General features: G+C 38.0%; 1 protein-coding gene across 1 annotated transcript in view; it reads left to right on the top strand.

Annotated features, from left to right (window-relative positions):
* Nucleotides 1-2906: 2906 nt before the first annotated feature.
* aopep (aminopeptidase O (putative)) overlaps nt 2907-14204 on the top strand; it is a gene marked incomplete at its 5' end in the record, with an annotated part of 71846 nt that continues 60548 nt past the window's right edge. The window contains 6 exons of the mRNA XM_079250871.1: nt 2907-3125; nt 3258-3730; nt 3997-4166; nt 5032-5278; nt 6115-6331; nt 6731-6852. Coding sequence (XP_079106997.1) covers nt 2907-3125; nt 3258-3730; nt 3997-4166; nt 5032-5278; nt 6115-6331; nt 6731-6852 — 1448 coding nt within the window. The remainder of the gene's footprint in view (nt 3126-3257; nt 3731-3996; nt 4167-5031; nt 5279-6114; nt 6332-6730; nt 6853-14204) is intronic.

Genomic DNA, 14204 nt, shown 5'->3' with positions numbered 1-14204 from the left:
GGCAGATGGCCTTTTCTGAGGCTGTAAACTACTTATTGAAAACCATGAAATGCACATTTTGTATAGTTATTGCATTGAATAATCAAGATGTTCACAAGGGACTGAAAAAGTATTTTTCATTTTTATTTAATGGAAATTTATTTTTAGATAAATGCTAGCAATAATGCAAATGTTCAGGTGGCTGGATTCATCGCACACTGTAACAGTCTATTCCAGTGGTTTCAGTAGCTGTTTGTTAGTAGACCACTTCCTATGATATTCTCAGTGCCAAATTTAATTCCTTCCATTTTTACTTAAGAGCTGAGAACCTTGGCTGGACTTGCAAAAGTTTGAAAAATCACTCCATACAGCTGTGTTTTGCAAAGCAAACCATGCTCATTCCTTAAAGTGCATTCCAGAAGAAATCCTCTGAGTTGTAAATCTAACTGGGGTTATGTTGTTGTCATGCTGTAATTCATTAATACAGATGTGTTTAGTGTTTCAAAAATGGGAATGCATTTGATATACATCATTATTATATTTCTGTGGTATTTCTTACCTGTTGAGTATTTTTAGGATGGTTTTGTGAAATAAAAAGATGTCATGCACCAAATGTGATTTTCATTAAAATGTATGCCTATTTTTGAAACATTTAGAAATTCTAAGATATGTTCATGGCATTGAACACATAGAGATTGCATCACTTATTATTATTTACCTTTTGTGTTTTTATTGATGGTGAAACTTTTATTTGTTACAAATACAGTGCTGTTGAAGAACCAGAATGAAACTAAGAATGCACATAGTCACCACTCGAAATGATGTTTTTGTTTTTGTATAATTTGTATATTGTCATTTCTTTGCGTCATTAAAGTGTTGTGATTGATAAAGTGTTTGTATATTTCATGTAAGTATTAGCGTCACTATGACAGTATGTTATGACAAGTAAAAGCCTACTTAAAAGATTATATTGAAGTAAAAGTTTTAAAGAACAAATCGGCCTGCTCAACAGAAACCTACATGATTATGACTCAAGGAGTTTATTTATGGATGGATGTAAATGCAGGGTTTTATACTGAATAAAAATAACAAAGCAAGCAGGTTTATTTGTATAGCAATGTTCATGTACAAAACAATTAAAAACAAAAGCAAGGTGCATAAACATTAAAAATTACATTAAATATAGAATCTGAAAAGTGTATCACAAAAAATAGTTTTCTAGTGTAACAATTTTTTAATTTCTAGAAACTAACAGTTGATTATTTTCATTAAATAATTTATAGTTTGCTCAACTTCTCGGTCAGTTGCATATTAGTAAATATGACTGCAGAACCTTAAAATTTATTTATTGGTAGATAAATTAGCAATTTTTCAGTCGTACTTTTATTCAAATTTTCATGATTTGATAAAGGTTTGTTTCATAAAACATTTTTGTTGTGTAATTTTTTAAAATGAATGAAAAATAATTTGACAGTAAGCTCAGTTTTAGCTTTTTTTTATGTTAAGTGCTGGTTATGAAAAGGAATGTGTTTACTACCACTATAATGACAATACATAGTTCCAGATCGTAGAAAAAAAGCAACTACAACAAAATGAGACAGGTTTCAAAGTGAACTTTTTCCCCCCACCAAAAGTCCTCTTAAAGAAGAAAGGGGCTTAAAAATCGCGTGTTTCAACCTCGGGAAACGTCTTGACACCCTCATACAACAGTTTTTGTTTGTTTTTTTTAAAAATAACATTTATTATACAATTGAACAAAAAGTACAGAACATTACTTTAAGCCAGAGGTTCAAGAATTAAATGAAGTTCAAAAGTGAACTCATCTTATAAGGAACTACAATCTGCTCTCGTCGCGGTAATATGACGTCAACACTGGACTTCATATTACAGTCGCCTGGTTATCGAGCTCATTCAAGACTAAACAGTAGCTTATGATGCTACGCGGTATGTTGACAGTTTTGTCAGTTGTTTGTTTCGTAAACTATTGGCTACCGTGAATCTTGGAGGTTTCGGTCACGTCGCCGCTCCAGTTTTGAACACAGTTTTCTTTTTCTTTCTTCCTTTCTTTGAAGAGTAGATGAATGGTTTGCGTTAATGTTAGCTCGAACCTAATGCTGTTATAAAGCCTGGTGACTTTTAATAGCAATTAACTAATTAATCGTTTAATGAAGTGAATATTAACACAAAATTTCACTTTACCATCACAAATAGTTCCCATTTACACGTGTCTGTCCTTTGTTGCCTGTATGCAAACAAACATGAATAGTAGCACTTGCAGTTTTTAACATTTCATGATAACTACATTAAACCGTATTGACAACCTCTACACTGTTTTTATTGCTTACAGTGTAAAATATTGTAGAATTATGTCTAAGTGACCACGTTTTCTCAGCTTTTGCTGTAACTTCTTTTTTTGGTGGGCACACGTAACTATGCAAAGTTTTCAGTTTACTGCAGTACACCTCTGCCAAGTCTTCCACATGCTATTAATAGTCTAAATACAAGAAATGTGACAGTAACAACTTTCATATACAAGCTTTGATGTAATACACACAGATAGCTGCTCCTTTCACTAAACTGGGGTGTTTTGCTAATACTTTCTCATTAACACTGATTTAATGGGATCATGGAATAGTTTTCCTGTTTGGAAAAGTTTGCTGGATATGTGACCAGATGGAATCTGGCACTTAAGTTTGAGTAAATGTTGACCAGACCCCTCACAGATTTAGCTTGATTACAGTATACATAGACTGAATTTAGCCCAAATAAAGCTAATATTAACTGATAGCTTTCTTTGTAACATATGCAGTCAATTATGTTATGGAAACTACAAACTAAAACAAAACATAAATATGTAAATTGTGATTAAAACATGCCTTCAGATTCAGCCGCCCTCTCGTCAACTTTGGTTTAATTTTCATTTTAACATGGAGCCAGATAAAGAGCTAAACCCTGATACAGATGACCTTCCGCTCCAAGCCAATACTAACCATATACTGGTCAGGCATTATGTGCTGGATCTGATGGTTCATTTTGATAATAGGGTCATCAATGGTAGCATTGTTCTGTTCTTGGAGCCATGCTCTGGAGTGAAGATTAAGTCTGAGGATGACATTGGATCAGGAGCTGGTGATGGTGTTAAGATAGTTGAGTCTGAAGGGACTGAGGATGGATCTTTGTGTCAGAGACTAGACACAGTGGAGGAAGGTACAACAGGATTTGATAAAACTGAAGTAAAAATGTTTGTTGCAAAAGAAAGAGACCAAGATGAACCACAGACTGCATGTGGATCCAAGCCTGAAGTTAAAGCCAAGAACATTCAGTTTTCACATTTATGGAACACTACCAGTGTTGGGGATTTCACCTTAGTGCTGGATTGCTGTGACCTTGATGTGTCAAAAGTGGAAGAGGTTGACATCACCAGTGTGTCAGCCATGTCTGGCCTCATCCCAGAGGGTACACCTGAGAAATCAGAAAGCATTTCAGCAAACCCACAGGCTGCCTTTATTCAGAACCTGTTCTCCATGCCTTCTACTCAGTGGCGTCGGAAGCATCAGTTCTTTTCTCTGTGTAGTCGTGCCCCCAGTGCTAAAGATGGCAGCTCACTGCATTTTTATAGAGATCACTGGAGTCTGCAGGTGAGGAAGAAGGGAGTCATGTCACCTGAGGACTTTCCTCATGTTATTAGGATCTACTACAGCACAAAGCCAACAGGGGCCTCTGTGAGATGGATCAAGGACCAGGACAACAGGTTTGTCTCACAGTGCATGCACTCCCTTATATATATTTTAAAACAGGCCATTTGTAAAAAAAAAAACAAAAAACAAAAAAAACTTTTTCTTTTCTGCTGCAGAAATCTAATCAAAATATTAACCAATGTTAGAAAAACATAATATTGACTCATTAATTCACAAAAACACACCCAAGGAAATTTTAGAGTGTTCCAAGCATGGGGGGTGGGGGGCTTTATTTGTGTCTGCGTATTCTTTTATAATGTACCACTGTTTACCCTTCCAGGGTGTGTGTTTACACCGCCGGTTCTCCCATCAACAACCGAGCCCTCTTCCCCTGCCAGGAGCCACCTGTTGCCATGTCAACGTGGCAGGCAACAGTGCGGGCCCCCAGTGAGTGTGTGGTTTTGATGAGTGGCGAGGAGCAAGCTGATCCTACTGAGGACAGTGACACACGTAAGCTGTTGTAAAGCTTAGCCACTAAGGAATCAAATTGATGTTACTATTATCACCAAAAATTGCATAATAATAATATGACATTGTGTGCAACATATTAAACCCTGTTTATCCTGACTTTTCATTAGAGCATGTGGCATAATGTTAATTACTAATTGCTCAAAGTAGAAGTGCATTTAATGGAATAGGAAACCTCAACATTTATTGCAAACTGGTTGGTGGGAAGCAGAGTGTGTTTAAGATCGTGTAGTCCCAGATGCATTTCGAAAAGTTAACTGATGTTGTCAAATAAAAAACCCTAATTTGTAATAGATATTGAACTTGTGTGTCATATACACATTGGAACTTAACAAGAAAGTCTTTATGTTGCCCAGTTTCAGGCTTTTGAAAACTCCATGTATTTCAGGACCTCCTATAAGCATTGTGACATCTGTTTCTCCCATACCAGTCAGAGTTGGATTACTATAAAAATGATAGCGTCATCATCTTGTCTGAGCCAGGGAAAAGATGACGGAGAACTGCTAGAACAGTGGATTCAAGTGTGGATTAGATTAGTAAAGCAATAAATGTTGATGACAGTTTAATTACACGTATGTTTAGATATTTTATTAATCGATGTTGGAGATTTTTATTACTTTTTGTAAGCCCTGATTTAGTTTTTGGTTCTTCTTTAATGTTTGTGGGATTGATATGCCACCCTGCTTTGAAAGTTGAATACAACAAAACAAATAGATTAACATGACAGGCTGAATTTCCCTGCTATTTCAGGTCTCTGACTTACTGGTTTAAATTAAGCTAATCTTCTCTTTACTGTCCAGTGTTTGACATTTTAATCCATTTTAATTTTTTTTCATTTATTCTGCAGATTTTTTCATCTGGAATTACTACGTCACAATGCCCATGCCTGCATCCACCTTCACTTTGGCAGTGGGCCACTGGTGCAACGTTAAAGTGAGAATTCCTCCATTGTTGGGAAATGAAGGTGAAGATAGTTGTTATTGTGGCAAGACTCCACAACACAGAGCTGATTATGACAAATGGACTGAGCTTGTGTCTGGACTTGGATGCTCCTCAGATGAAGCAGGAAAGGATTTTCCCTTCCAGACTGGCAGGTATTTTATTAGTTTCCCTGTGTCCTTTTCTTCTTGCTGGACCTCTTCTTCTCCAGACTGTTATTAACCCAAATCTGTCCCTTCAACATTCCACAATGAAACTTTCCTTTTGCAAGACCAAAAATGGTACAGTTGAAGTTAAGGTGATGGATAGGGTTCAGTGCGCAATTAGCTTTTTGTGACAAATGCATTAAAGCTTTATCTATAGTACATTTGGTCTATTGGCCAGCAAAAAATATCTTTGGATGGAAAAGTAAAGTCAGGATAAATTTTTATAGGGGTAAAGGAAATTAAATGCGGGTTGGCACATTAGAGAAGGCCAGTTCAGTGTGGGCTGGGCAGTGTTGGGCTGGGGTCTCCCTCTCCGCTGGCCAGGAGGTTGGCAGGTTTGCCAGTGGTTTCCAGTAATCCTCCTCCTCCCCTCATGGTTTTCCTACAGCAGCAGCCCCACCATTGCTCCATGAATCTCCAGCTTCTGTACAAGGAAGCTCTTTATTTTCAGCGAATGGCTGGAAGGAAAGTTGGCCTTCGTCCCGCATCTTTGGAACAGTTCTGATGATGAGGATGGAGTTAGGGCTGGATATTGGATTATGTGAATGAGATTGCATGTCGGCACTTGGATATTTTGAAATAGCTGTGGTTTCCCTTCTTGATGTAGTGTATATATTCCATATTCCCACTGCTGTCATTCCTGTGCTTAGTGAAGAGGAACTGCACGTTGTGCCATATGTGGTTTTTCAGCTCACAATTTGTATACTCTTTCATTAATAAAAAATTAATTAAATCCTCATTATTAACCTTTAATTAAACTTTTCCGCCCTGTTTTTAATCTACAGCCGCAGAGACCAGACCACCAGCTCCGACTCTGCATTCTGTCACTCTTCCCCGGAGGATGAGAAGCTCTCTGTAACTGATTATTCAGGCATGGTAGATGACAGCATCGCTTGTTCCCATGGCGACTACCCTTGCCGGTTTACTGAGCAGTCGGCTTGGTCCCAGCGGGTGATTCCACACCGTGTATTTAGCCCTGTCTGCCTGCTGCAGAAGGCCCAGGTGGAGTTCTGACAACAAGCCACTGAGACCTCAGCTAATTAGATATAGTAAGATTAGAAGAGGTGGTTAGCATGGTTAATGTTTGTGTCATTGTGCCAGAGGTTTTCAACCAATATCCTCTGGCGAATGCTATAAGAATGAGACTATTCTTGTGAGGGCAAGGAAAATTCTTTTTTTGCTAAATGTGTACACTGCAATAACATTTATCAGAACAATGACTTTGGCTTTGTCAGTACAAAAAATACCTTCAACACAGTGAGTGACAGATGTAGCAGAGCAAAGCATTTAGTAAACTAGTGTTTATTTTCTTTGTCTTTATTATCTATGCAAACTTCCAATTGAAGTAAATCATTCAGTATTTTGAAAAGCACTTTTTTTTTTTTTCTATTTTCGCTGTAGGGAGTACTGAAGCTGTTACCTCAGTGTTTGGCTGCAGCCCATGCTGTTCTAGGTGTGCATCCCTTTCCTCGCCTCGATGTTCTTATCGTCCCAGCAGGGTTCTCTAGTCTGGGCATGGCCAGGTAATGACACCTCTGTCTTTTATAAGAATGTGTATGTAGGACTGAACACCTGAATTGAACTTTAGTTGGTATTTTGAATGGAATTTGTATGATAAACACTAGTAACAGTGGTAATGGAAAAAGTTATGGTACCATTGGGTTTCTGTTTTTTTTTTTTTGTAGTCTGAGTAGTATGTAGCAATCACATGCATGTGGCGAGTAAAAGGAGTAAAATGAAAACAGGGCTGTCAAATGATTAACATTTTTAATCAGATTAATCACAATAATAATTAATAATAATTAATCACAACACAATAATTAATCATGATCAATTCCCATCTGCAAAAATGCCCATTGTACTGTATTATACCAGCAGAAAGAGCAAGTCACTTATTGAACTCAAAGGCCCAATAAACGTATGCTTAGTGTTGGTATGGTACTTTAAGCTGTTAGAGCATCAGTGAAAGGAAAATTCCTTGCAGATCATGTAAATCCATTTTTTTTGTTTATTTGTTGTTCCATCAATGTTCTTTTTATACTCAAATCCATCCAAGGAGCCAGCCAGCTCATCTTGTTCCATCTTGCCTGTAGACACCTCCATGTCCTGCAGTCATAACACCAAACTCATAGATGTACGGGGCTTGTAATGCTGTACAAATTCGGTTGTGTGGATATTTATGTAATTAATATACTGTCTGTTTTGGCCAGATATTGCCTTCATCTCTGAATATCTGGTTCATAGAATGAATGCCAGCTGTTAACAAAACTGTTAGCTAATCAGTGTTGGGTAATTTTAGCAAAAAACAATATTTACAGATTTGCTTACATTAATTGTGATCTGATGCGTCTGTAAATGACCTTAATAAGAGCGGTGAACAAAACAGGCAATTGCTACAATACGTTTTGCTATGCATATGTCATATGCTGTCTAAAGGTAAATATTTTCTGAGTTCTCCAGTTTTGGTTGTTCAAAAAGCCCCAGACACACAAGTGTTTTCAAAGATTGTTTTTTTTTTTTTTTCTTTTTTTTTTTGAGCTGAAACGCTTTGGGATGTGTGATTAATGACATCCTTCAAATGCGAAAACTCCCTCACTTTGTCTCAATCTGTTCTGTGGAGATCCTCCCTATTGAAATTCTTTCTGAATTAATGATTCTAAGCAGACCTCCCTCTAAACTTCACTCAGGTATATGTCAAATCCCCCCCCCCCCCCCCTTTAACTTATTTTCAACATTGGCTTTTGGCACTTCTGACTGCATGACCATGGTACTGATATGAAGATGTTTCAGTTTGTCATGAATGCTGGCACTTTTGTTTGTTACTCAATAGGAATTCCAACAAAAAATGGGCAAGGAGGACTAGATTAGAGCCAACATAAATAAATAAATCTGTCTTAACAGACAAAGAAATCACCGACCCCCACATTTTTCTGTACACTTCCCCTGTCTCCATTCATTATCTCATTATGAAATCTTGATTATTTTTAACTCTCTCTATTTTTGTTCCCTTTCTCGTTCCAAGCCTCCCTCCCGTGTCAATCTTTTTTTTCCAGAAATTTATTGCAATTTTCTAAAATTTTCGCATCTTCTAACAAACTCCCACGACAACTTGTAAACAGTTTGCTCTTCTCTCACTAAACTTTGACACTGAAGTCACATAATTTGTATTTTCCTTCAAAGAAAACAGCTATAAGCTTTTCTTTTTTTTTCTGCTATGTTTGGAAGCATTGTGATGAGAAAAGAGGCTAAACTTATTTGTAGCTCCTCTCTCTCTTCCACCCTTCTGCCTTTGACCCAGAATTGTTTTCCAAACCAAATATTTGGAGAGACAATTCTATTCCTAAATGGCACTGGAAAAAGACAAGCGAGAGGAGACATGTACAAGCAAGGACACTGCAGCATATATTGTCTGGAACAACATCTGAATGGGGCTTTTCATGTTAACTCATAATGTAAAACAGAGTTTAGAGCAAATATAGGTGTTATCCTTGACACCTTTCATGCTTTTAAGAGAAAAATATTGAAATCCATCAGTATGCTACAAGAAAATAGTTGGTTAGGTTTTCATAAATATCTATATGTCATGTCTAATAGAAACGGGTCCAAAATAATGGCTCAAAAACAACTTCTCATTTAGTTAAATGCCTGCTCCCTTGTCTCCTCTTTCCTTATGTCTGTCTGTACATCTGTTGCTTGCATCTGTAGTGGAAGAAACTAGACGTGAGGAATTAAGTGGAAGCAATTTGAGAAATGGGTTAAGGAGACTGACTGAGCAAATCAGAGTGCTGCCTGCTGTATGCTGAAGATGGCCTGTTGGCTCATTGCTTTACATGTGGGTATGGTTTTGTGACATTTTAGTCGTGATGTGGACAGCAGTGCATGGGTGCAAAACCTGAGGATGTTGGCTTCAAAGTTTTCTGTAACAGTTAATCCTCCAATCAAGTTCTCCTCTTCATTTTTATCTTGCTCCTGTTTTAGATCCTTACATTACCTTTCAGCTTCTTGTTTAGTCTTTGCTGCCCTGAAAATCAGCTGTGTTCTGCTTTGTCACTGCTTCTGTTCCCTTTCCAGTTTTTTTTTTTTTTTTTTTTCCAATCTTCAAGCCCTGTTTTCCATCTTTCTCTATCCCCTTACTTTTCTTTATTTGGCCAATCGTTTCTCAGTCTGACCTGTATGCTTTACTTTTACATAGAAAGCTAACAAGCTGCTGGCTTTACAAATATATATCCAAAAAATTCTAATTTGAAAGCTATAAATCTCTTGCCCTTTTAAAATATTCCTAACAACTCTAACTAATTAGGGTAGTCATAAACAGCCTAGTCTCCCCTTCTCTCTGTCTGCCTTTCGCCTTCCCCTTGTTGGCCTCCCCAGAAAAAAGTGCCCCAGACAGGATATGAGCTCATACCTGAATATGGATCCTGCATGAATTTCTGACACCATGGCCAAGAGTGGTCTTTATCAGAGATATTTTGAATGACAGAGGTGACATGAGGGTCATAGTCTGGACCTCATTCCATGAAGTTCTTTGATCTATATAAAATCTTTTCCCAGTCTTGTGAAAATGACCCTTTCTGGTGTATTTATTTTGAACGGACATCAAGTTCGGACATAGAGACTCCTCTGTGGCTACAGTCTGATGGATGTTTTCTTTTCCTTATGAGGACAGCTCTCAGTCACTTATCCTTCATTCCCTAGCTGCTTAGACTCCAGTTAGGTGTAGATGACAGAGAGGAGATTTAAGACCTTCATTAAGCTTCAGACAACACCTGCACTGACTCCCTATAAAACTCTGCACGGTTCTCAACCCAAAGATAACTCAACTGCATCCTCCCATCAACGCTGGTGGTTCAACACTGGATTCCACTGTGCTTAACCACAGGGCTGAGCCGCAGGAAGACTGCGAGGTCAACCAAAATTGAAGCGTAGATTAAGACAGAGATGAGAGAGAGAAATTAAGAGGGCAAAGGCGGGGTTCACAACAGGCCAGCGGATCCCCAGGATGTGGGAGAGGATGTGTGGATTATTCCCAGCAACAAAAGCCATTAGCCTTTGGAAAGACTTCAGAGACTGGTGCTATTTAATCTAGAGATTGGGAGGTATGTGGGCCCCGGTTGTTGGGATTGAGCCAAGTGCAGTTTTTTGTGCAGTGCCCCAGTGGAAACAGCAGGAGTGGAGGGGCTATGGGCCGGGGAGCTGTGGCAAGAAGACATAAAGCTGTTATAGTGTGATACGCAGAGGGGGAAACAGAGGCAAAGCAGGGGGAGGAATCACAGTGGCGTGAAGTTTTTATACTGAGATAGGAGAAGGAGGGCAGGAAACTGAAGATTAAGAAGTCAAGCAAGGGCATGTCTGTATTCAAGGGCTGTGCCACGTATGCTGTGCACCCACTAGCTGCTCTGATTCACACACGCAAAGAAAATTTACACCAGTTCACGTGATTGTGCGCTAGCAGTCTTAGTTTATATTCAGTGAAACAATGTAAGCATCAATCTGCCCTGTTTTAATGTGATCTGTTTAGTCTGGACTGGCTACAGACTTCAGCAGCAGTCCGTGTTAGCCACAGCCAGGCAGCTCGGATTAAAATTTTATGACCAAACGAATAAAATACAAGGTAGAATATAAAACCATTGAGAAGGTAATGTTACCCATGCTATTAGAAGAATATTGAAGACATTTAAGAGCCAGTAAGGAAATAGAAAAAAAAAAACAAAGACCAGATAAAAGAGCATGGATATGGGATACAAAGATGCCTGTCCTGTCAGTGAGCATAGTTTGGGAGTCCTTTCAAGTTTATACTGCTTCTGGTCTGTATAAAAAGTCTATTGTCATGAAGGATAGAAAGAAATGGTAAATGTGTCCACTGAAGTCCAGTTTCCCACTAGTAATAAGATGTTTGAGCTCAGATTTGCCTTTTTGCCATTTTTGGTCTTTAAAAAAAAAATCATTTATTTGAATGCATAATCTCTAATCACATTGCAATCACGTCATTTGGGAGTGACAGGAAGGGCAAGGCATTTCCGCTTACTCTTTGAAGCAGAGGTCCATGTGTCCCAAAGTGCTGGCTTGGACATTCAGCAGAGAATCTGAGGTCACTGTGTTTGCAGCTTACCAGAATGAAGGCATGCCCGACATCCCTTAGAGAGCGGTGGTTTCCCTATAAGTGTTGAAATAAGCCTTTAAGGAGGAGTGGGCGATCTTGATTTTGTTTTGCTTTGCTGTAGACAAGCAAATTCCTGTGCTTGTGTTCACATGAATGTGTGTATTGTTCAAATGGTGGTGTAAGGATGTGTATTTATTGTGATGGCGCGATGTCAGAAGAATGTTACACGGCACAGATCGTTCATGGTTGGTCACTAACTGAGCCAGATCAATGTCTGGTTCTTTGTTTTTGCTGTTGAGGTTATTATTGTGGGAAAAGAAGGCTGCTACATGATTGGCTTTCTCTTGTAAAATCATGCACACACAAACAAACTTGTTTAACTCAAGACATCCTTTTTTCTTGGTTAATAGGAGCTTCCATGTTTATTGCAGTTGAATAAAAGTAAAATACACTGTACAAAGTTTTCTTGTAAAGTTGTTCTACTTCTATAGCTGCATATACATAATTTTCCCTTGTATGACATCGCTCATCCTCCTGTTTTAATTGATTTAAGCAACTCTTATCTTATTGAGAATGGCTGTCTGGAAAAAAAAGCCAAGTTGTTAGATAGTTCTAGTTGCAGTGCAGCCAAGCTAGCCAGTCATATATCTGCCACAGGCCCAGCTAAAAATTATGATTTTCAGCCTAACTTCAGTTGATTGCATTGTTTGTTTATGGGCTTGCAGGAAGTTACATCCACCACTGGTCCCTGTTGGGAAAAGTGGGGAGCTTGAGTGCTGAGGGAGTTGGTACCCCACAGGATAATCCCCTGCAGTCCTGGAGCTCTTTTAGTGTGCTACCTGAGATGTTTTCCATCTTTTATAGGACCAAGGCAGTAGTTTTAACATGTTGGAATTCAGTCAAAACAAAAAAAAAAGAAAAAAAGAAAAAAAAAAGGGGATATTAATATTCTTTAAAAAAAAAAAAAATGTGGCCAGGGTGTACCCTGTCTTTTGCCTCTAATTGATGGGATATGTTCCAGCACCCCCACAACTCTGAAATGGCCAGAGGATATAGGAAAGATTAAAGAAGGAAAGATTTTTCTGTTTTTTTTCTTTTAAATATACTTCTCATCTAAAAGACTTCTTCAGTCTTAGTCAGTGGAGTGTTTTGGTTTATGAGTCATCATCACCAGTGAGTTGTTTATTTGCCGTAACTTGGTCATGCAGTGCAACACGTGAATTGTTATAAAATAAGTCGGCTGCATTGTTGGTGGTAGCTGAGGCCACATACTCTGTTCAGAGAAGGTTTTTACAGTTTAACACAAGATGACTTCTGTGATCCCCCCCTTCTCAAACCTCCTTTCTGTCCAAAATCTGCACATTACACTCTCAAAAATAGAGGTACAAGATAAGGACATTTCTGTACCTATAGGTACATTTTAAAGAAATGTTCTCTCAAAAGTACAATACTGGTCTTTAAGAGACCAGAAGCACACCTTCAGAGTACAAAAAAGGGTTCACAGTGACATAAAGTACAAATTTGTACCATTTCGACCATAAGGGTACCTGCAGCATTGAAAAATGTAATGTTAATGGCTGTAATGTTACAAACTAGAGCAGAGTTGAGTGATGACAGTAGTACTACTTAACAGTCATTTATTACACCAGACAATGAAGGTCAGATGCTGCAAACTAAGTGTATGGCTGGTCACGACCTTGTAAACCTTCCTTTTTATATTCAGAAGCAAAAATTACCCACTGAATAGTTAGAACTGATGAATTCTTTAGGATGAGAGAAAAGGATGTCTGGTTGCCACCTTTTATGCTTTCTGTAATGTTGTATGTAGTACTTTGAATTATGTTGTACTTTTAATGTACAACATAAACTTGCCTTGCCTTACCATGCTTTTAATACCATGATCTTAGGGTTTTTTTTTCTTGTCTTGTCAGTTCTTCATTGGTTTCTGTCTGATTTGATTGAGTTGAAGTGTTTTGGGCAGCATAACTAAAGGAATGGTAAAGAGTGACTGGAAGTATCTATATCTATATCTATATCTGTATCTATCTATCTATCTATCTATCTATCTATCTATCTATCTATCTATCTATCTATCTATCTAGCTATCTATCTAGCTATCTATCTAGCTATCTATCTAGCTATCTCTCTGTCAACTTATAACATTTCAAAAACATTTAAAAAAGAAATATTCTATTATTTTGCATTTATAATAATGTTGTTTTGTCCTATATTTAGATGCTTGTTATCTAAAAAGGATCCAGTTGAAATGTGTCAAGTGATCCAGTTATGTCAGTGAATAGAGTCACCTCGAACTGTATCTAAACCACAGCTTGACAGGGTTAATGGCAATCAATGAAAGAAATTAACACATCCAGAGGAAAGTGCTCAGCAATCGGGAGAATCTATTGGATATGTTTAAAGACAAGCCATTGATTTTAGACTTTAGACTCAACTGGTACACAATTTATGATTTTACAGAAAATGATAGTGCTTTTTCTCTCTTTTTCTCTGCATATCTCTTCCTTTCCCTTTAGCTATTAGGGAGGGATTTCACATGCACGAGTCAGTGTTGTGCTATATCATTCAATGTGCTTCAGTGTTCTTAATCTGTTTATAAAATTCTGTGGTGAAGTTCAGTCTAAACTAAAAGCACTCAGTGAGCGCAGGCCTCAGCTAAGTTATTGGGTCACTCACCTTAGAAAAACCACAAAAGACCCAATAGCCCACCCAGTTACCAACCAATCCCATCCCTACACACTTGTGTACACTTAATAA

This window comes from Telmatherina bonti (genome assembly GCF_933228915.1).
Source record: "Telmatherina bonti genome assembly, chromosome: 13".
NCBI classification, from domain to species: Eukaryota; Metazoa; Chordata; class Actinopteri; order Atheriniformes; family Telmatherinidae; genus Telmatherina; species Telmatherina bonti.
Note: the sequence above shows the minus strand (reverse complement) of the source record. Positions and strands in the feature narration are given on the sequence as shown.